We start from the raw sequence: 21014 nt of genomic DNA, 5'->3' as shown, positions 1-21014 counted from the left end.
GGATCTGGCACTGGATGGCACGTACCTGTTGCTCTTTCCCAGTAAGTGATGGTTTCTGCTGTGGATCCACTTTGCCAGAAGAACACCATCTAGCCTTTAATCTGAAGGTGGTGGTTTTGTGCTGAGAAGGGAAAGGCTCTTGCTGTTCTCTCTGCTGGAAGATCGAAGGTGTGTGGCGGAGGGGGGATGCTTTGCAGGTCCTCTCTTTGTTGTAAATGAAAGGAATGTGACACAGATATCTGAATTTCCCTTGTAAGCCATCAAGAAGTGGCAGATTTGATTCCCAGCTCTTCACAGCTCTTTTCACGGAAAACCAGCAGCAAGTATCTCAGTTCAGGACATCGGCTTTGCCTTACTGAATAATTTGACAAACCCGTGTGCTGTCAGATGAGGCTCATTTTCTGTTGGCTGTACTTGAGCCACCACAGCGGTAAGCAGTCAGTTTATTAATAAACTATGGAATGAGGGGGAAGAGTTGCAAGGCGACCCGACTTCCCGCTGTCCTAAAAAGAGCAGCTTTTTGCTGGCAGTTTCTGCTGTGCGCACTGGGGTGCAGCTCGGCCAGGCAGCTGAACCAGTGCTGAGCCTCCTGTGGCTGCAGTCCCTGTCCCCATCCCTCTCCTGTGGCGTTTCCTGCCCAGGTGACAGCCCAGGTGAGTCTCTGTTTCGGTGCAGCGGGGCTCCTGCGCTGTTCCCAGGGGTCATCTTTCCCATTGATTTTTTGCTGCCAAGTCCATATAGCAAAAAAGAAAGGCTCAGGGCCAGTTCTTCAGTATTTCTTTGCTGTTTCTTTCGGGGTTGCAAACCTCAACCCTGGGGTGCACTTCCCAGACTTTGATATTAAGATCACTTCCCAGTGTACTTTCATTTGTCCTCCGAAGTATCTCTGTACCATTAAAGGAATGTCATGAAGAAGTACATTTTCACAGACTGTTTCAGTGCTTTGGCTACCTTTTATAAAAAAATACTGTGGGTGTGTGCAGTGACACTTTTTGGAGTGACAGCTGTTGTATTTCCATGGCAGCAGGTTGTGCTTTCATTAAGCTTCGCTTCAGCTACTTTCTCTGGTTTTGTTTCGGTAATGAATTAACTTCATGTAACTTTCTGTGCTGTTGAGCATCAACTTGCTGATCTTTCTGAACGATACTTAGCAAATCATGTGTTGGGTACAAAGTGCCCTTCAAAGGGACATGTGAGACTTAAATGTGGAATAAAACGTTATGTTGTGTAAAAGCAACAAAAGCATACATGTTACACAGTTTAATGCCTATCCTGTTCTTGACAAGTTGTATTTAGAGGGTTTAATGGGCATTATATGTGTTAGTATTCGGGAGTGTTCTGAATAAAAGAGGCAGGGAGTGTTCTCCTAACAAAACTAAGGATGATGAGGGAGAGGACCCTGGCGTGGGACTGGCAAGCAGGTCAGTGAGGGTGGTTTTCCAGAGGGGCAGTTGTTCTTTTGGTGGGTGACGTGCTCTGGGACCACAGGCGCTGAGCTCCCAGCCGGCTGCTCGTCCTGCGCAGGGTTAGGCTTGCATGGCTGCCCCTCTGCTGACCACAGCTCAGCTTTAATCCTCTCAGTGGCAATCTGCATACAACCTATAAGTGAAGACAGATCCAGCTTTAACTGAGGCTTTTGTCAGAAGATATTCCCAATGCATATTTTCTTTACTAATACGTATCAGAATAGACTTTTCAGGATACAGACCTGTTTTTTTTAATATCAATAATTTTATCTTATACCATGAATCTTAACATATAGGACACCAGAAATTAGTGTACATGTGATTTTTTTTCTTTTTTTCTGTAGCCAGTATGAAAGCTAAAGCTGTGATGTTGTAAAAAAAAAAAGTCTGCTTTACGCTTTTAATTGCTGGTGAAATTGCTGTATTCTATCTTGCTGATTGAATAAATTTGGGCAAAATAAGAAATGGAAACAATCAGACTAATCAGATATGAGGAAGTAAAAATAACCAAAAAACCCCCAACAAAATCAAGAACAACTCAAAGGAGAGTCTTATCTAATGAACTTCAGAAAGAGCGTTAGAACTGGCTTATTTGAATCCAGTGTATTTTCAATTTTAGACATGCTTTATACTTTAGGGGAAAGTTACCTGCTTTAACAAGACTGGTTTTGCTGAATTTGCTAAACTGACTGTATTAAATTTTGGGACTGTGTTTAAAAACAGAATAACATGTTTTTTTGAAACAGAATTTATTTTGGAAAAAAGCATGGGTGGGGTTGGTTTATTGTTTGTTTGTTTGGGTTTTTTTACATAACATAGATTATACAGTGCTGTCTGCTATAGCCTGGGAAAAAGAACAGATAAAAAACCAGATAAACTGAGAAGTTTCAAGGTGCTTTGTACATTTGCATATGAGAATGTGTAGAACACTTGAATCATTGTATTCCTCTGTGAGATAAAATGTACTATTTATTGTAATTTGTATATGTGGCTGTATTGGGATCTTTTGGTTAAATAGCTTCTTTCACTTAATGTTCAGAATTGTCAGCAGTAACTAAAGTACGTATTTTGGAGGGGAACAACATTTTGCAGTATAACATGGCTTATTTATAGTTGTGACAGGGACCAAAGCTGGCAGACAGCTAGAGGTGAAGCATGAAAAAAATTTGCTGGACCATCTCACGGTGAGAGGACCACTTGAAAGATAGAAACAGTTCATTGTAGAAATGTCTTGGGGTTTCTTTAGCAGCACAATAACCTGGTGTGATTCTTACCACCTTTTGTCCATAAATTAGGAATTTGAATTATTTGCTGTAATTTATAGCTGTTTGTTCAGACTCTGTTTCCTCATCCTCGAGCCTTGGAAGAAGAAAGTTTCAGTAGAGGAAGGGATGGCCAGAAGCGGCTGTGACTTGCACAAGTAAATTTCACTTCTTATGGGCACTGCCCACTTCTCCTGAGTGTGTAATGAAAGATGAAAATCAGAGTGGATCTGCATCTCCAGACAGTCCCCTGCCCCTCCCAGGAGTACAAAACCCTGATTATACTAGGAAGAGTGGCAGTTTGATCCTGCCTGGTGTCATTTAGAGATGTGGGACTTTTAGGTAAATAAAGATTCAAAACAGTGTGTGGCCATGGCTTGCTCCCCCTTGGGCTGGATTTATAAAATGCCTAGAAAGTGTCTCTCTGCGGGAGAAGGAAGCCATGGGGTGTATTCGGAAGTTACCAGCTGGAGAGAGCTGTGATTCGTGGGCTGAGCGCTCCAGAACCGTTGTTTCTCCAGGGATGCTGACCCCTTGCATCTCCTAAGCAACTGAGCAGCAATGCCAGTGTGTCCCTTGCAATATCTCCTGCATGGCGTGGTCACAAGGGTCTTGAGGGCCAAAGTGATGTCCTGCCCATTCCAAGACAGTCTGGGAAATGGTGGCTATGTCAGGTTTTGATGAGATACACAGAGTGTGTTTCCATGTTCACGCTGAGCAATTCGTGCAGCGATGAGCTTTCAGGGCTGTGGGCTCTGTGTTCCCCATGTTCTCCCATGCCCAGAGCCATCCAGCATGATGGAAATGCAAAGGAAAAACAAAGTAAAAACCATTGGCCTTAAAGGGATGGTAAGGTGAAATTTCTTGCAGAGGTAGCTGGCTTGGAGGGTTTCAGCCATCTGTTTTGTGTGTCTGATTTAATGCTCTGGTTCCAGAGTAAATGAAAAATAGTGGCGGTGTTGAAAGAGGCAGCGCTGCTTTTCTGACCCTTTCCTGTGCAGCTCACAGCAGGAGCAGCTGGCAGGGAGGACGGTCAGGGAAGCAGTCTGGTTTAAAATGAACCTGGGGGGAAAAAATGTCAGGGTTGAGCATCTGGGACAAGACAGGGCTGCTGCTTCTGAGGGTCACCCAGGTGAGAAGCAACTGGAGATCTTGCTGTGCTGGATCTTTGGGATGGCAGATCTTCCTTCGGTGTGACCTTACACTGCTGAGCACAGTGCAACCCAAGCCCTAGGTTCAGGGCCTGCGAACAGTGCTGCAGGCTAAATATTAGTAGTATTAAAAAGCAGGTTTTTACAGTAATAAAAAGGTGTGGTAATGAAAAGACAACTTGTCATCGGAGCTCCTGTGCTAGGGAAGGGATGGGTTTGTGTCCTGTAGGTGAGTACGTGCCATGGAGCAGTGCACTTTGAGCTGGGTGGTGGGAGGAGACCAGAGCTTTCGACAGAAGTTACACGTCCTGACTGTGATTCATGTGCTGGAGCCAAGCTTTTCAGAGGCTTGGGTTTGTTCTATCTGGAAACACTGGGATTTTACTCATCTGGAACCACACAGAAAAGGAAAACCACAAAAGCATCAGCTTCCTGCTTTGCAGGTTAACACGATGCAGCTCTTCATTTCTTTATACTCTCGTTTCCTGAACAGTGTTTGCTTTCATTAGGAGTGGCTATATTAACATCAGTAGTTATATTTTTTTGTATCCTCTTAGATCCATCCTCTCTACACTGACCGGACGCGAGCTCTTCGTTGAGGTTGCATCAGCTGGTACACCAAAGCCTGGCCGTGTAGCTTGTTGCCGTGGGTACCTTGGCTGCTGGTTCGGGTCCGTGGGTTGTGTGCAGCTACCCAGTTCTTCCTTCAGGAAGAAATTTGAAAGTTGTAATGCTTCCATCTGTATTGTTTTTGCTAACAAAAATGAAGATTTCTGCCACATAGGTTAATACCCACAAAAATTACAAGAGCAGCCAGCTGTTGGCCTGTTAGAGGGGGCTTCAGCGATCTGCCAAGCTGTTGAAAGCAGCAGCACCGTGACCAGGTCCCTCGTTGCATCAAGGCTTCAGCTGAGGCATGGAGGAGGTTTGGTACCTGCTGCCTTCTGTCCTCCCTGCATGAGCAGCAGAGCGCTGAGGCTCACTCCTGGCGTTTCGGGTATTCTGGCAGTTGAACGAAAATGTCAGGCAAGGGTGCTGTCACCGTGCATCTCTCAGAAAAGGTTTTGATGCTGCTGGTCTGCAAATTGTTGGAAACACCGATCATCAGACGCTGCCCGTCATGTCCCTGCAGTGTGAAATGGGCTCCTTCCTATGCTTTTCTTGCTACAGCATGCTACCAATTCATCCTGAAGGTTTCAGAAGACAGCATAAAGCTTGAATTTTTATGAGTGCACAAGATGTTAATTCTTTTTTTCTGAAAGAAAAATGTGAACCCAAAACCTGGTGTTCTCAGTCCAGTGGTCATATGTTAGTGCTTGTTAAAGTGTGTTATTTTGGTGCTGGGAAATGATTGGACTTACAGATGCATTTGGCTGTTTCTGCTAGGTTTCAGCACATGGAAGGGTTTGAGCAAAGTCATGGAAAGTAAACAAAAGTTTAAGGTTTTTTAGGTTTTTTTATTGCCCCCCTCCTTTTTTTTTTTTTTTTTATTCCTTGCAATGTGGATTTTCCTTTGTTTTCTCTCTCTGGTTCCCTGAAAAGCAAAGTAACTGCAGTGCTCGGGAAAGGACCTGTACAACAGTGGGAGAGACGGATGGTGACAGGGCATTGGGCATGGGTGGCAGCTCCTGCCTCTTCTGACAGTCTGCACGTAGCTGAGCTGCTGGGTTGGGATTGCATTGCTCAAACTATCTTTGTGTCCAAGGGCTGGAGAGCAGAGTATGGGTTTTTGAAGCTGAAGTCCTGTTGGCCAGGAGTGACGGGGTCTGACAGCTCCCGAGGAGACGAGAGGATGTGGTACAAGCAGGGAAGTGAAACCTGGTGACGGTTATTAAATACAGGGATACCACGGCTGGCTGAGGAGGTCCTTGAGTTTAAAGTGGTTGGAGGCTGAGAGAGTATCTGAAGAAGGATGTCACGGGGCTGGTGGGTGCTCTTTTCACTGGCACCTCCCTGGGGGCTCGGCAGAGTGCTGTGCTAGGTGGACCATTGCAGCTGTTCTTATGCGCTGTGTCTTTGGGTCTAGCCCTTACCTCTTGAATCAAACCAATTTTTTTCTGAAATCCCAAATTGGAGAAGTACAAAATTAGATCGTTGCCTATCTACAGATTCTGCTTTTGAAGTTTAGCATGAAATTGCTTTGGATTTAGTGTCTAGAAGTTCTCTGAAGGAGTTAAAAATAAATGAATGAATAAATATTAAAAAAACCCTGAAAGTACTTTCAAAGACATCTAAAAGCTTTGTATGTTCTGTAGACGTGTGTTTTCATTTCTTGCTTAGCAGTCATACATACTCCCATTATAATTCAGCAGAACTAAGCAAAAATGCTTTTTGGGACCATGTGTTCCTAGGCGTTTTAAGATCCAGACCAAAATCGTTCCCAACGTAATAATGCAGATAAATATATTTTAAAGAACTTCACAGCTGAGATCACGCTTTGAGAAAGGCTCAGCTCCTGTGTAAGTCCGTATAACCGATGATTAGATGTTCAAAAGAACAAGACACGTGGGAGCTCGCAAATGAAAGGAACCAGCTTATGTGAAGCAGATCCTAACTTGAAATTTGGCTTGTGTATTTTTAGCTATGCATAAGTACCAGCTGATAGTATTTGGAAAAACAAGCATATATTGCGAAGTTTTGGATCCAGCCATGGAGATCTGCTGCTCTTGTGTTGCAAAGCACCGCTGGTTCCACAAGAAAAAAACAAGTGGAGAAGCAGCCCGGTGCTGGGATGAAAGCCTGCCCAGTGGAGTCTGGAGCACATTAAATCCTTGCTCCAGTGGGAGTCTCTTCACCATGGCACAAGTACTTTCCAAAGTTTTACTTGTGCATATTGGTGCAATTCAAATGTTTTCACATAGACACATGTGCTTTCTCTGCTTTACCTTTCTGGTTATTGAACCAATTGGTGACAGATAACACATACTGGTAACTGTTCTTTTTCCCCTGACTCTGAAGGATCCCTGAGATGTTCCTCTCAGCCTTCCCCTCCCCAGTATGACTGGCTGTATCTTCAAAACAACTTAATCCATTTTCATAAATATGCCCTATGTGTATATGCTGCATGTGGATTAGCAAAACGAGGAGACAGTGCAGCAGTGGCAGCATCCTTAGGGGGTCCTGAGGCTGAGGTCTGGCTGGGCATGCAGGGCTGTTGTTGCTGCCTGCCTTGCTGGGTTGTCTTGTGCTGCTGAGCTGCATTTTGGGCTACCTGCTCAAGGAGAAGGCTGTGTCCTGTCCCGCCTGCTTGCCTGCAGTACGATCCCAGTTCCCATCGGAGCAGAGGGGTCTGTCTTTGTCCCCTGGTAGCACTTTGGTACCCGCACACCGCACAGAGGTGGCCAAGGGCTGGTTTTAAGGGGAGATGTGAATGTGAGCGTTGCACCAGGAGCAGTGTCTTTTGGGGTCAGTGTTCCCTGGCTGACCCTATGCCAAAACCACTTGTAAAAAAGCAGCGTCAGGCAGCGTCCTCCACGTAGATGACATAAGGATCAAAAAATACCTGCTTGGTTTAACAGGCTTAATGGGGAGAGACAAAAGTGAAGTCTCCTGCACTGCAGGGATGTGGAGCAAAATATTCTGTGGTGGGGGAGAGCAGCATCAGGCCAGGGAGGGAGCTGGGGAGGGGGAAGACGGAGACACTGGAGTCCGTTTCACAGCTTGCTTCTTCCTGAAAGGTAGCAAATGACAACTGGATGAGCAGAGGGCTGGAAACCTCCTGTGTGATGGCCCCTGGGAGAAAAGCAAGAGGCAAGAGGGGGCGACATGCAGGAGGAGGAGTCAGACACATCCTTCATTTCTGTTGGCATCTTGGGGGATATGAGTCCAATTTGCTCTGCTAATCCCACCTGTGACATCAGCAAGTCACTGCCCCGTGGACCTCTTTGCTGTTAGAGAGTTCTCAGCAATTACACATAGGAAATCCAGAACTGCTGTGTCAGGAGATGCCTGAAAGTCCTGGTGGCCAAGGACTTTCCTTGTCCTTCTCTACAGACATCAGGACATCGATTCCTAACTCCCAATGCTGTCTCTTGTTTCTGATCTCTTTGTCTTTAGAATTAAAAAACCTGGCATACTAACACTAAACTGGACAGAATCAGTTGCTCCCCCCGAAATAATTTTGCCTTAAAATGTGAAAGTTCCCCAGTGCTCTGGTTCCTGCTCTTTTTTCCTGACCTGTGGCTGCAGGGCTCATGGTGGCTGGGTCCGAGGTGTTTACCAGAGCTGGTGGGATGCAGGCTGTGATTGACATTGCCACTTTTCTGGCATAAGCTAGCTAGAGGGATGATGGAAACATACTTGTTGCTTTATCCAAAGAAACTAAATCCTTTCCATTGACCTTAAGCAAAGGGCTCAAGGGCAGATTTTTTCCTTGCTTTTAGTCGAAGTGCAGGCTCCTAAAATTAAAAAGAAAAAAAATACCAACCAACCCCCTCCCCAGTTCTCTTCCCTACAGTGTATTTTATAATTCATGCTGTGCTATTTCATAATGAAAAAGTACCTGGCACGACCCTTTGCATAATTTATTATTGTTTTACATCAGGAAGGGTTCCAGGTGCTTCGCAATAAATTTCCCAGAGCAGCGTCACCGTTTCCTTCTGACAGCTGCTCGGGTGCCGTCTCGGCAGGACCATGCCATGGGTGCCTCGAGCAGGGTAGCGTGTGCATTTTGCGGTGTCTGTGCCTGGCCTGCCGCGCGGCGCTGGGAGCAGCCAGCCCTGGTTCCGCAGGCGTCCGCTCTGGTGACACCTCCGGCAGGCTGCCTGGGACAACTGGACCCTCCAGGCTCCCTCCCTCATGTTTCACCAGGCTTGGCGTTTGGCGGTGATGATGAGCAGTGTGTTAAGTGATGCTCTTCAGTGAGAAGTTGCTTCTCTCTCGCCTGGGAGGGAAGCTGCCACTGACGCCAGCGCAATGTGCTCCTCTCTCAGCAGAGCTGCCCCTCGCAGCCTGGCAGGGCACAGCCATGCGCCTCACTGCGCCCCTGTGCTGCAGCCCACGCACAGCGCTGGCCCGAGCACGGATTGAAGCTCTTTCACCAGAGCTGATCGGCTCCCAGGACTTGGGTAGTTTTAACTCTGGTTGTGGCAGTTCATACAAGTAATATTTCCATGCTCAGGGTAGCATCAGGGATGATAAATATTAAAGGTTGATGGTGGATTTTGGAGATTTCCGAGAGTTCGTTCTCAGGTCTTTACTGCTGGGAGTTTTCAGTGTGAGGGAACTAATCTTAATCTGATTGCATTTTCTTGCACTCGAAGTCTAACCTACTTTATCCAGGTTTCATAGTGGAGGTATTTATAGAAGCTGTTGCAAGTGCTGTTGGATGTAGCATCAGTCATGTATTGTAAGTTGCAGAGGTGCATGCCTGCTGGTGCGGGGAGCGTCTGTGCAAATGCGAGCTGCCTCTCAGCCTGCAATCGCTGAGAGGTCTTGCTAACGTTTTATTTAGTACAAATGTTTACTGTGTAAACCCTTCAAGAGTCCTGGCTGATCCGGGCTTGCGTGTTGTTGTGCTCTGGAAGTGAAGCACACTTGAGGCTGTAGGTGAATTATGGATAAATACTCTTTTCTAATGAGGCGACTTCTAAAAAGCATACTTAGCACATGCCTGCAGTGCCAAATTGTCATCTCTGATTTGAATACTGGCTCTTGGATTATACTAAATTGAAGGTTTCACTGAAGGGCAGTAAATGTCAGTAACAGACAGACACGCTGAAGGTACTTGTACCCTCGAAAGTGAGTTTCTATAGTTACAGCTCTTAAAACTAATAACTCAGACCCCAGGCCTCTTCTTTCATTCAGACTCTCCAAATATAACTGCGCTATATGCTGAAGTTCTGCATGTTTTGTTTCAAAATGTGACTAGTTTTTTCTTGAAAAATGGTTTGTCTTGAGGGCAAGGCTGGAAACCTACTTTACTCCCAAATGAGCTGTGCTGGTGTTGGAGTACATCCACGAGCAAGCCTGGAAAGGAGGGAGCTGTGACTGGAAGGGTCCATGGGAAGGCAGGGCTGTGCCAGCAGCTATGGGGATCGCGAGCTGCGAGTCTGGGTGTGTTCAGGACATCACTGCAGCTGCAGGGCTGCAGCTCCGAGCGTGGGTAAACCCTCCTTTGCTGTCTCTACATCAAAGCAAGCATTTTATTAGTAGACGAGGTCTAACAATTTGGAGAGTAAAAGCTGTTGGAAGAGCAGAGAGATCTGTGTTGCTGGGGTTTTTTTTCTGTCTCCGGTGGGAGTTGGCACTAGCTTTGCTTTGAGGTACCCTGGAAGAGATCAGACCTGATAGTTTTCTCTTAAGAAGATAACCTTAAACATTCAACTCCCTTTCCAAATGGAAGCAAGTCACCCAACCCATTGGGCCCCTGACATCCCTTCCTCCCCATTTGTATTGTCTTTTTGTTGATGTGTTTTGATTTTACAAGGGAGAGGTAAAAGGGTTGCACAGATCATTGCAAATCCTTTGGTCATCCTTCCTGCTGTTTGCTGCCACAATTCATTTTCCTGTGCTTGTATTTCGTCTTTTTTTTTTTCTGGTTATACTAGAGTAAGGAAATGGAGTGCAGGCTGGGTTCCTGGCATATTGCTGTTCCACAAACAGCAGAGAGACTTCAGCTTCTGGCCAGAGAGAATGTTCACCTTTGCAGTATGGCAGAGGCGTGCTCACACTGTGACAAGAGGTTTATGTTGCAGATTTGAACTGAGTGGAAAGCATTTTGGCAGGGATCACTTTGTATGCCTGCAAGACAGAAACCATGAAAAAAATCCCTTGAACTACTGCTATTTTGAAAATCTTACTGCTTGGAAAGTGATCATTTTCTTATGTGTAACCTGAACATCGTTAGCAGTGTTGTTGAGATGTGGAAATTATAGGAAGAAATTAGGACTGCTTTCTCCAACAGGTGGTGACTCAGAGGCTTGAAGAAATCATAGATGTCCTAGGTGAAGTAAAAATAGTAATACAGAATATAACTCTGGAGGAATACTTTTGGACTGCATGTTATCTGTTAGATTATTTCTTCATGTGTGAAGACTGGTTGGCTGTGGTTGTGGTAAAGTGGCCTCAAAAAGAGTGATGGGAGCGTGACTGCAGAGCCAAGTGCTTGGATTAATCCTTGAGATGGATGGCAGCACATAAGTAATTATGTACTTAACCTAGCATCCATTCACCAGTGCAGCTAGGAACAAATGCGTGCTGTGAGCCTGAATTATTCTCCTGTGGCCATTGTGTAGGTGGGTGTCCAGTGTGAGCTTGGCAAGGCTTCTCATTTTTGCTGTGTCCATTTTGGCTGTGATCTGTGAAATGCCAAGGGATGTGCATTTGTGGAACAGCAGGGCCACATGGGATCACGTCTTCCCTTACCTCAGTTCCATGCAGCAGCCTGTTGCTAAAACAACATCCTTTTAAAAATAGATTTGAGAATGAGAAAAACATCATTTTAAGGCTGCAGTGATTTGAAATAAGGTTTGCTGTCCTTATGGATAGAAGAATAACTTATTTACAATCAGAAGGCTATTTCAGCTGTCTTACTCTTCTCTGAGAGCAGCATAACTTGGGATACAATCCTATTTAGATTCCCTCAAAACATAAGGAAATGCTTCCCTTACCACTTCAGCTCAGCCAAAGCCAAGGCCATCCTGCGTTCTTAGCCCAGTCCTTACCCCAACCAGTTGTACCCAGGCTGGGTGTCCTTGCTTTCCCTCTTCTCCACCAGTATTAGTGGCGAAAGGCCCAGTATCGCTGACTGGGACCTTATGGAAATCTGCTGGTGAATTGTCACCAAAAAATGGTGATGTGTTGTTTATTTTAGGTGGGTGATGTGAAGCTTTATGTAATTGGTTTCACGCTGTTGGGGTTTGTACAAGTTTCTTGTGTGGCATTTATGTGTAACGAGTTAGGGAATTTTTAGAAAATGCAGAGCGTATGCAGGTATTTCCAGACTATTGTATTGCAGCAGGGTCAAAACTGGAAGGATGTACCCAGTAATTTAAAAGTGAAAGGTATGATAGAGGAAGTCGGTGGCCCTCTCTGTGGGGATCTCAGAAATGGGGATCACAGAAATGGGGAGCCATGGAAGTTGTGCTGCAGTACCACGTGCTGTAGGTCAGGTCATGCCAGCAGCAGCACTCCGAGGCAGAACAGAATGCAAATAGGGGTGTTTGCTGGCCACAAGCTTTCCACAGCTTCCAGACTGAGGGCATCCTTAATTCTGAGGTCTGTTGGGTTTGTTTATCCAGCTGGTTTTAGATGATGTTACCAGGATGATCTTAAAGGTCCTTTCCAACTGAAGTGATTGTATGATCTTATTATCCTTGTAATATTTCGTGCCCTGAAACTGCTGTAAAGTGCTTTGACCTATGACTAGTTTTTTTCTCTTTTGTTTTTTTTGGTCTTGGAGTTGCCCAGAACACTTCTTTGTGAAGGGTAGAGGAATGCTGCAGAGCAGGATGGTGCCTCCTGGCTTTGCCCAGGAGAGCTGCGAGGTGGTTGGGGATATGACACCTGCTTTAGGGTGCAGGTGAAGGAGGAATCCAGGTATCATACCAGCTTCAGGTGGCAGGTGCCTCCTGAGATGAGCAGCAGGGAGCCGGGGCGGGTTCAGTCACAGGCTCCTGGGAAGGGGGTGTGGAAGAGGCCCCGGTCTCAAGTGTTTTGGTGGGGAGGAGCAGAGGTTTCCTGCAGCTGGGCAGGAACAAGATAGGGTCTTCTGCAACGTAGTGGCAGGGCTAGGAAGGGACATCTTCCTTCATAGTCCCTGATCCTGCTGTTGATAGAGCAGATCATAACTTCAATGAAAAATGCATTGCCAGTGGCTGGAGTGGTGACCAGAACCCCTCCCACCCTACTATTTATTTATGTCCTTTTTTCCCTATGCTTTCTCAGTTGGCTGCAGAGCAAAGCTTTCTCTCACCTGGTCACCTCTCTGACGGGCTGAATTTTGCTCTCTGCTTGGTGACCCACTTGGCAGAAGGACCGCACAGCAGACCTTCGTCCTTGCTCAAGCCCGGTTATCTCCATTTGCTGTTAGCGGAGGGTCGGCAGTCCCACCAGCCCTCCTGGGGTTGAGGTGTTACATAAACGACATGGCACGGTGCCCTTCCCCTCTCAGCACCACCCACCTGGGTCTGGGGGCATGCCCAGGCTGTGCCGAGCAGATGGGTACCCTTTGCCACTGTGGCTGGAGTAGAGCCTGCCAGCATGGATGTGTTTAAAGGAGAGGTGGTGTGCGGAGGATGCTCGGGGCACTGGTGCGGAGGTGCCCTGTGGCTGCTGGTAGCCCTGGCAGCCAGCGCTGTACCCCAGCGGGGACAGGAGGTGCTTCGTGCACCTCGCCTTGGCAGCTGAGCTGGAACGAGAGGGGGGGGAAGACCTCAGGCTAGACCCGACTCCACTTCTCCATCCTTGTGTCCCTAACAGAAGCTATGATTTGCTAATGTTGTTGTGAAAATGCATTTTCCTTTTCTTACAATATGTATTTTTTTTCTGTTTGTTTCCAGATGCTCTTAATATTCTGTTGCTGACAAAAAGTTTACTTTATGTTCGTTGTCTCCCAGGTAAACGCAAAGCGCTGAAGTTAAATTTTGCAAATCCACCTTTCAAGTCCACAGCAAGATTTACTCTAAACACTTCTGGAGTTCCTTTCCAAAATCCACACATGTGAGTATAAATCCAAAGGCACTAGTGGAAGAACTTTGAAATTATTTAGCTAACACGCAGTGTTATTTTAAATGTAGTTTGATTACTTCAGTTATTTGTAGGTTGTTCAAATCTGTCAGTTTGAGTCGCTGTAGAAGATTATATTTATAACCCTCCCAGCCCCAGAATTAAAAAAAAAAAAAAAAAAAAGTTTGAGATCTTCCTTTTTTACGTCGATCTACTGCCTTTCAGAATTGATGAAATTGAGATAAATTGTAGCTGATAATGCAAGATATGCCTATAATTAATTTCCAGACCTATTAACTGTCATTTTCCTGTCTCTTTATTCAGTGCTTATTATTTTTTGTTAGAGAGAAGTTCTTCTTTCTGTGTTAACTTGTGAAAGACATAACTGTGATAGATTATTTTTTTTTCAGCACTAAAATAAACAAAGGTTTGAGGATTATCTACCAACATGGAGATGCCAGGGAGTTACGCAGTGGTTAGCTCACTGAGTTTTCTAGACAGCTAGCTACAGGATATCCCTATCCAAAGTTTGAATGCAAGTGTGGCACAGAGCTGTTCCTGACACTGATAAATAGTGGTAGTACGTCGTTACAGAAAACATTAGCTTTGTATCCTCAGATCCACCAATCTAGATGGATGGGCGATGCACCCATAGCTGGTACGTGTGGCAGAATGCAGCTAGCATGCAGCGATGCCCCAAAGTTTTCCGCAGTTCCCCACCAGGACTCAAAAGTTTTGTCAGTGGAGAGTCTCAGAAATTGCACCTGCAGCTTCCCCGGCTGCGTGGGTGCTCAGGTGACCCTGGGTGTAGGCTGCTTCTGCTTGGCTCTGCATGTTGCTGCCTCTCTTCTTGAGCTCGATGCCTTCTGCTTTCCTGGGATATACCCTCTGGGGTCTGTTCCTGTTTCTGGTAGCTTCTTTATGCTGGGGATTTTCAAGCAAGCCTTTATCAAGTTAGAAACATGTTTCTGATGAGTTATCAATGGTAATTACAACCTCTGTTAGATGGTTCTTCTTACCATCCCAAGTGACCTTTCCAGCAAGTCCTCCCCTCTCCTTCTCTCTCTTTACCTCTCTGAAATAGAGTATTCTTACAGGTTGTAGAGTTAGCATTTATATATTCACTTTTTCTGTCTCATCACATCATTCAGCCCTTGTAGTAATTTTCTGTAGAACCCCATTTGGGGCTCTTTCCTCTCTCAAACCTCCCTAGTCTGTTAAATAAAAGAGTTAATGTCATCTAGCGAGTTCCCACCATTCAGCCATGTATAGGGAGTTGGCTTTTCTGTGTTTATCTGCATGGATTTCTGTGTCAGATCCACTGGAATTCACAGTGGCTTCTGTCTAGTGCAGAAGAGCTTTCATCATTGTTAGTCGGTGACATCTTAAGTTTCATGTTTGTGCAAGTGACTGTCAACATTGTCCATTGAGAAGGCACTGCTCTGTCTCCATGGGAATTGCGGTTGTTGGCAGGGGCTTGATCCTGGTCTGGTTAATGGTGCAGCTGGTTCCGAGGGCTTGAAAGTGTTTTGGGTTGGCTATGACAGCCATTCAGGTGTCAGCAATGATGGTGATGTGTCTGCGCTAAAGCTTTCTTGGGAGGCTACAAGCTGTAATAGCCGTTTCTGTTTGGAAGAGGTGGATGCTGTTGGTTGGATTGCTTTCTCTGTGTTGAGGCTGACTAAGCTTGGATACAGCTAATTCATCCTCATGTCCTTTGTGTTGTCCGTAGTGGATGCTGTTCCTCAAAAGCAATGTTCACATCTCCTGGTTGCACGCTTCTCTCAAGTTTGTCTTGCAGCTGGTGCATCACAATGGTGTATCTGCATCTCCTGCCTGCTTCCCAGAGAGGCTGGAATGGTTTTTACTCTGTTGTCTAGAAACTGTTCTATACTTCAGATTTGAATTGGATATTCCAGACCTCCTGGTCCAGATGCATTCCCAATGCAAAGTGTGTTTCTGTTCACTAAGTCGCTTCTCTTCCCCAGCCTGATGGAGCGGAGTGGCCTTGGCACCCTCCCCAGATGAGTGCTGGCTCGACACTGCTGGGGATTTCCCTGTGCAGACCCTGTTGGTCCAGATGGGTGGATCTGAAGATACAGAGAGGTCAATTTCTCACATGAAATTTCTGTTTCTGTGACTTGGATCCATCGATCCGGAGGTGTCCCATTGCTCCTGCTTCCAGAAGGGCAGAGGGTCCTGCCATCAAATGCGTGTTGCCTGCGCCAAGCTCTGGCTGGGGCACAAGAGGAGGCAGCCAGCGGTGACCAGCAGCTGCCATGAGATGTAAATTGCCTATTAGCTGTATTTTGCTTGATTAACAGGTTTTGGTCGGGGAACTGATCAGGCTGGATTGGTGGATGCTCAGGTAAGAGTGTGGTTTCTTACTACGTAGACAGAAAGCAAAGGAGCAAATGGGGCTTCTCATGCCCATGCGTGTGTTAGGAGGGAGGAGAGCTCTGTGTAAACTGCATCACTGGAGCAAAGACACTGCTGCCGCACAGGGAAGGCACATTGTGCCAGAGGTGGCCTTGGAAATTTCAGGTTATCGGGTGTAGCTGTGCTCCTCCTCAGTGCTGAGGATCCCTACCCTGGTAAAATGGGTACAGACCCCGCATACCCTGTCAAGGTGTGAGTCTGGCTTTCATTTCGGGTTTGTTTCTTGGTCCGAGAGATCTCAGGAGTGCTAGAAAGGAGTTTGGGGAGTGTGGAGGAAACCATTTTGGAATCACTGTAAGCCGGGGTGGAGTTTAGCTCCAGTGAACAGGGATGGTGTGCACAGGGGCTGGAGGGGACTTGGTGTGGTTTCCACAGGGAGGTTTCTCAGGTGATCCGTGCGCTATCTGACTCCATTCGTTCCTGCTATTCCTTGGTTTTAATGCCATGTTATCTAGAGGAACGATTTAAAAGACTGTGGAATCTCAGTTGCAAAATTTGATGTTATTAAGACTCTGACCAGTGCTTCCCAGTTGCCTTGCCTCCCATGGCACAGAATACCCTCTGTTAGTCGGGTGAGCATCGTGCTAACTGTACTCCTGCTCGGAGGCTGTTCCCAGACCTTCACTGCTCTCACAGGTAGAGGCTTCTTGTTGCTGTATAGGCTGTGCCCTGGAGTACTATTTCCAGGGGCAGAGAGCATAAATTAAACACTATTGAATACAGAAAGTTTGGACATGGGTTCCCAGATTTTTTTCCTGCCCCTCCTTGTCTTTTCTTTCCTGTATGTGGTGGTTTTGAGGCATGTCTTATAGTTGGGGTCTCAGATTAGAGCTGCGTCCCTCCGGGATGTGTGGGTGTGCTGCCACAGGCGCTCAGGAGCACAGGAGGTGGGTGTCAGGGCAGGATACAGACCAACAAGTAGGAATGCGAGATCACGTGGAGGAGCTGGTGAGTGGTTGGGACCTCTGAGCTTTGCTGTGCCACCTCTGTGATGGCCTTGGAGCTGACAGCTTCAAGAACTGCAGTGGCCAAGTGGCAGCAGGTGGCATGGCCCTGCTGCTCCTGTCCTGTCCCTGCCCAGCGGCACCCTGCCCAGGACGGTTCCCTCCTTAACCCTTCCCAGGGCATCCACCACCAGCTGTGTTGGGACATCTTGAAGAGCGTTGCCTTTGTCACAGTCGACCGAGAAACTAAGCGAGGAGGAAACTAGCAGAGCAGAGGTTACAGCTTCTCAGGTTGGAGCGCCAGTGGCAAACCCCCTTACATCTCCAGTGCTGCTAGGGTTTTGCCCTAAATATTTTCTGAATTAGAACATGTGTTAAAATCAGGGGGCTTTAAATTGACCTTTAAATAGGAGGCTGACGCAGGGTGGCTTTGAATGAAATTAGAAACTAGGAGTACTTTTCTAGTTGCTAGAATTTGGACTGTGGCTCCCTGAAATCTCCCCTCCTGGTGATGCCGAGGGCTGAGACATCCCTTATTGCAACTAAAAGACACCACGAATGTCTTTCCTGTGCTGATGCTGTGGGTCAGGTGGGCAGAGCCCCGGGATGACGTGTTGAGCAGCAGGCAGTGAGGCAGGGGGTTGGAAGGAAGGTCCCTGCTGCTCTGTGACTGCTCGTGACTGATGGAGCTCCAGAGGATGTGTGTTTTGTTTGATTCATCTGTGACTGCTGCTACCAAATCTACTTTAAGTGCAAAGACAGGTTTTGTCTAGGTACGGCATGCTACCCAGCTTGTCTGTAGGGTACCTAGCACAGCGATACACATTATTTTACTACAGGGTAAAGGCAGAACAGAGCCTGAATTACAGAGAGTGGTTCAAGATTAAAACTATTACTTGGAAAGGATGAAGTCTAGAGAAGATGTGTTTTACTGAAAGCTGCTGCCCCAGTCCAGGGAAGTGTATGGTCCTGCTTGCACCCGGTGAAGTCAGCAAGGCGCTCTGCAGGCCAGGTAACGGTTGAGGCTATGGAGAACTGTCAGTTGAGACCACAATTCTCTTCAGTTCAGGCTGTATTTCTGACTTAGACCAGATTTACAAATGCTAGCTTTGTTTTCCCTGCAGCAAGCACTGTAGAGGCTGGAGGACACAAGCCATGGTTAGGGTGAGCTCTTAAAACTTCCAACCCATTGTTTTTCAATTGCTATTTCCAACCTCCTGAAAAGCATCCCACCTTTCACCTCATCTGTTCTGTGCCCCAGTAGGATTTAGGTCACAAACAAAATTAGATTACTTGGTTATCTGTGTGTAAGCTCTACAGAGCTACTTGCAGCTGGTGGCCTTTGCTGAAAGGAGATTCAAATAACACTGAGTCAGGAATGATGCGGTGAGATGTGACTACATAGCTGTGCATGGCAGATTTGCCTGGCAGTTGTCTGTGTTGTCCTGGCCATAGCTGGCATCCGTTAGACCAAGTTGCTCACTTGGCTGTAGATGAGTTTTCGGTTTTCTGGAAAATGTGCTCTTCTGGTGCAGTGATGCCTTGATCTTGACTTCAGACTACAGAATTTAGATCTACCTGCTAAGGAGCATGCACAAAGAATTTGTTTGGCATGTTTCACAGCATGTTGCTGCTCAAGTATCCTGTCTGCTGTCTGGGAAGTCTCTTGACTGTCAGAGGTGCCATCTCTCTAGAACCTGAACACCAGAGCATTGCAGTCTTATCTGGAAAGGTGACAAAATGAAATGACCTCTTCTAATGCTGACAGTTCCAACTTCTGAACTGTCTGGTGGCCTGTTGAGGTGCGTAGCCTCCCTGGAGCACGTGGGTTTCTTCATGGATTCATTGTGCCTTAAGCTTCCAGAGGTGCCTTGTGTGGACCACCTTCTCCTTGTGACACCTGGGAGAGTCACATGCTGTCTGGATAGATGCCCCAAGAGTCTGTTGGCAGATGTTTGTTTAACAGACCTTCAGGGCTGGATTCTTCAAAAAGAAATGGAGGCCCAGTTGCACGCCAAACTCTGCTGCTTCCTTTTTTTCTGTATAGTTCAGTGTCATTGTTCCTGGAAAGGATTTTTCTGGCTGTCCCAAGTCTCTCTAAAGTGTGTACTTCTCTTTTAATCCACTCTTACGCTTTTCAAAACCTTTCTGGCACGTGGTGTCAGGCTCTCTTGCTGCATAGCTTAAAGCTGGCTGAGTTCGTTAGGAGACAACCTGTGAGAGTTACTACCATTTGTCTAAAAAATATTAAAAACCAAAGTTGGAATATCCTAAATTGGCATGTTCACAATTACTTGTGTGATTTTTCCTGTAAATATTTCTCTTGTCTGTTCCCCGTTTCTATCACAGTCATTTCACATCTTTATTGTCACTGATTTCTGATACCTTTCTGCTGCATGATGCCTTCCCAACACAGGCTGTGATGCCTGGAAGCGTTAGAGAGATGTTTCAGTGTAAAAGGTACCAGTTAAGAATTTGATTTTTTTTTTTTCTGTGACTGTTCTGCAACATTTCCCAAAAGTTGCAGTATCTGAATGTAATCACTGGGAAACTTACCTATATATTTAAGTAAGCACAAGTGAAATAGTTACCTCCAAGGCCTCAAGAACTACATTTAAATATTTGAGTGAGCCTGTCGCAAACAGGCTTTCACTTTTCATACAAACGTCCCTGCTATTTAAGTGCTAGAGCAGTGTTTCTTAGTTTTTATCAGGAACTTTCTTGATGAATTGATGAGTTTTGTCATGTATTTAACTTCCCTGTTTCTTTCAGAAGTTTACAAGTTTGTTTGGCCAGTGATCTCTGTGGGCTAGATGACAAAGGGGTGATATGGTTTGTAAAACACCCATGCTCAGTATCTCCAACTTTGAGTAGGGCGCCTCTTCCAAGAAGGTGCTGCCTAAGTTAATGTGAGATTTTGACTGAACATGCTGCATTAGGGTCTGTCTTTTTTTTTGTTTTTTTTTTGTTTGTTTTTTTTTCCTTCCTTCTAAGATTTGGTATTTCTCTAAGGTGCTAATCCGGCTCTGCAGAGGAGCTTTTTTGTATCTGCTGCTTCCAAAATAAATTTCTCGAACAACTTCCATGTCCCGTGGAGCATCAGTGCTGTAGTAGGACTGTTCTCTTCTTCCTGCAAGGGTTTTAATATCTCAGCACTGCACTTCTGAATTTAGGCTGTCCATGCCTGGAATGAAGATTTGGAGCTTGTATGTTTCCGTTAAGCTTATTCATGTTGATTTTTCAAAGGTGCTGAGCACCTGGCTTCCTGCCACACTGTTAGGACCTGGGCTTCTCAGAACTTCTGGAAGCCTTAACCACCTACATTTGGGTGTCTAAGTCAAATACAACCTGATGTTATAAACTAATCTGGCTCCCATGGCTCTGAGTGCTTCACATGTGCTGAGTGATTGAGCTGTGCAAACCTGAATGGTTGCACAAAACTCTGCGTTCCTTGTTTTGCAGATGGGAGGCTTGGGAAGAGGTAAAGGTTGGGCCAGAAGCTTGCGGTAGGGTAGAGAGTTCAACGGGGGTCTCCTGATGATCTGTGGTCCACAGGCTAGCTGTGTGTGACCTGTCCCCCTCCCGCTGCAGTCCGGAGCTGTTGCGTGTGCACAGTCATGGTCAGAGCTGCTTATTTGGGAGCAGCACTCTGCCCCCACAGCCACGGTCCCCTCGGTGTGTGGCAGGTCCCCTTCCTGGTGTGCGAGGAAGTCTGTCCCTTCCAGGGTGGGGAGGGGTGACCCATGGTGGGAGGCTGTACGAAGATGGCGATAGCGGCCATTACCTTCCAAAGTGTGGAGACCTGGCCTGGCCTGCCCAGACGGGGGTGGCAGCCCGGGTCGTGGGAGTGGAGGAAGACACGTGGTGGTAGCAGGGGCTGTCAGGACGCTGGGGGCTTCTGTGCCTGCCTGGCTTCTGTGCACCCCCTGCCGTCCTCGGTGGCTCACAGACCCTGGCAGTTGGCACACAGGTGCCAGAGGCACACCGAGGCATGGATGTGCAGCATTTCCTAGTTCAGGGCATGATGTGTGATGCTCGTGCTGCCTCCTCAGGGCTTCTTTCACTGGCATGATGGGCGAGGGAGGA

The 21014-nt window shown here is 46.5% G+C and overlaps 1 protein-coding gene across 3 annotated transcripts in view; it reads left to right on the top strand.

The window, feature by feature from the left end:
• The window catches only part of MAP2K4 (mitogen-activated protein kinase kinase 4), a 90188-nt gene that overhangs the window by 19825 nt on the left and 49349 nt on the right, over positions 1-21014 (top strand). For 2 of the 3 annotated variants that reach the window (XM_055794926.1, XM_055794927.1), the window contains exon 2: positions 13437-13539. In XM_055794926.1, coding sequence (XP_055650901.1) covers positions 13437-13539 — 103 coding nt within the window. Of the gene's footprint in view, positions 1-13436; positions 13540-15869; positions 15914-21014 lie in introns of those variants that run through there. The other variant, XM_013298206.2, reaches the window with a different exon arrangement.

This window comes from Falco peregrinus, chromosome 2, assembly GCF_023634155.1.
Source record: "Falco peregrinus isolate bFalPer1 chromosome 2, bFalPer1.pri, whole genome shotgun sequence".
In the NCBI taxonomy this organism is placed as follows: Eukaryota; Metazoa; Chordata; class Aves; order Falconiformes; family Falconidae; genus Falco; species Falco peregrinus.
Note: the sequence above shows the minus strand (reverse complement) of the source record. Positions and strands in the feature narration are given on the sequence as shown.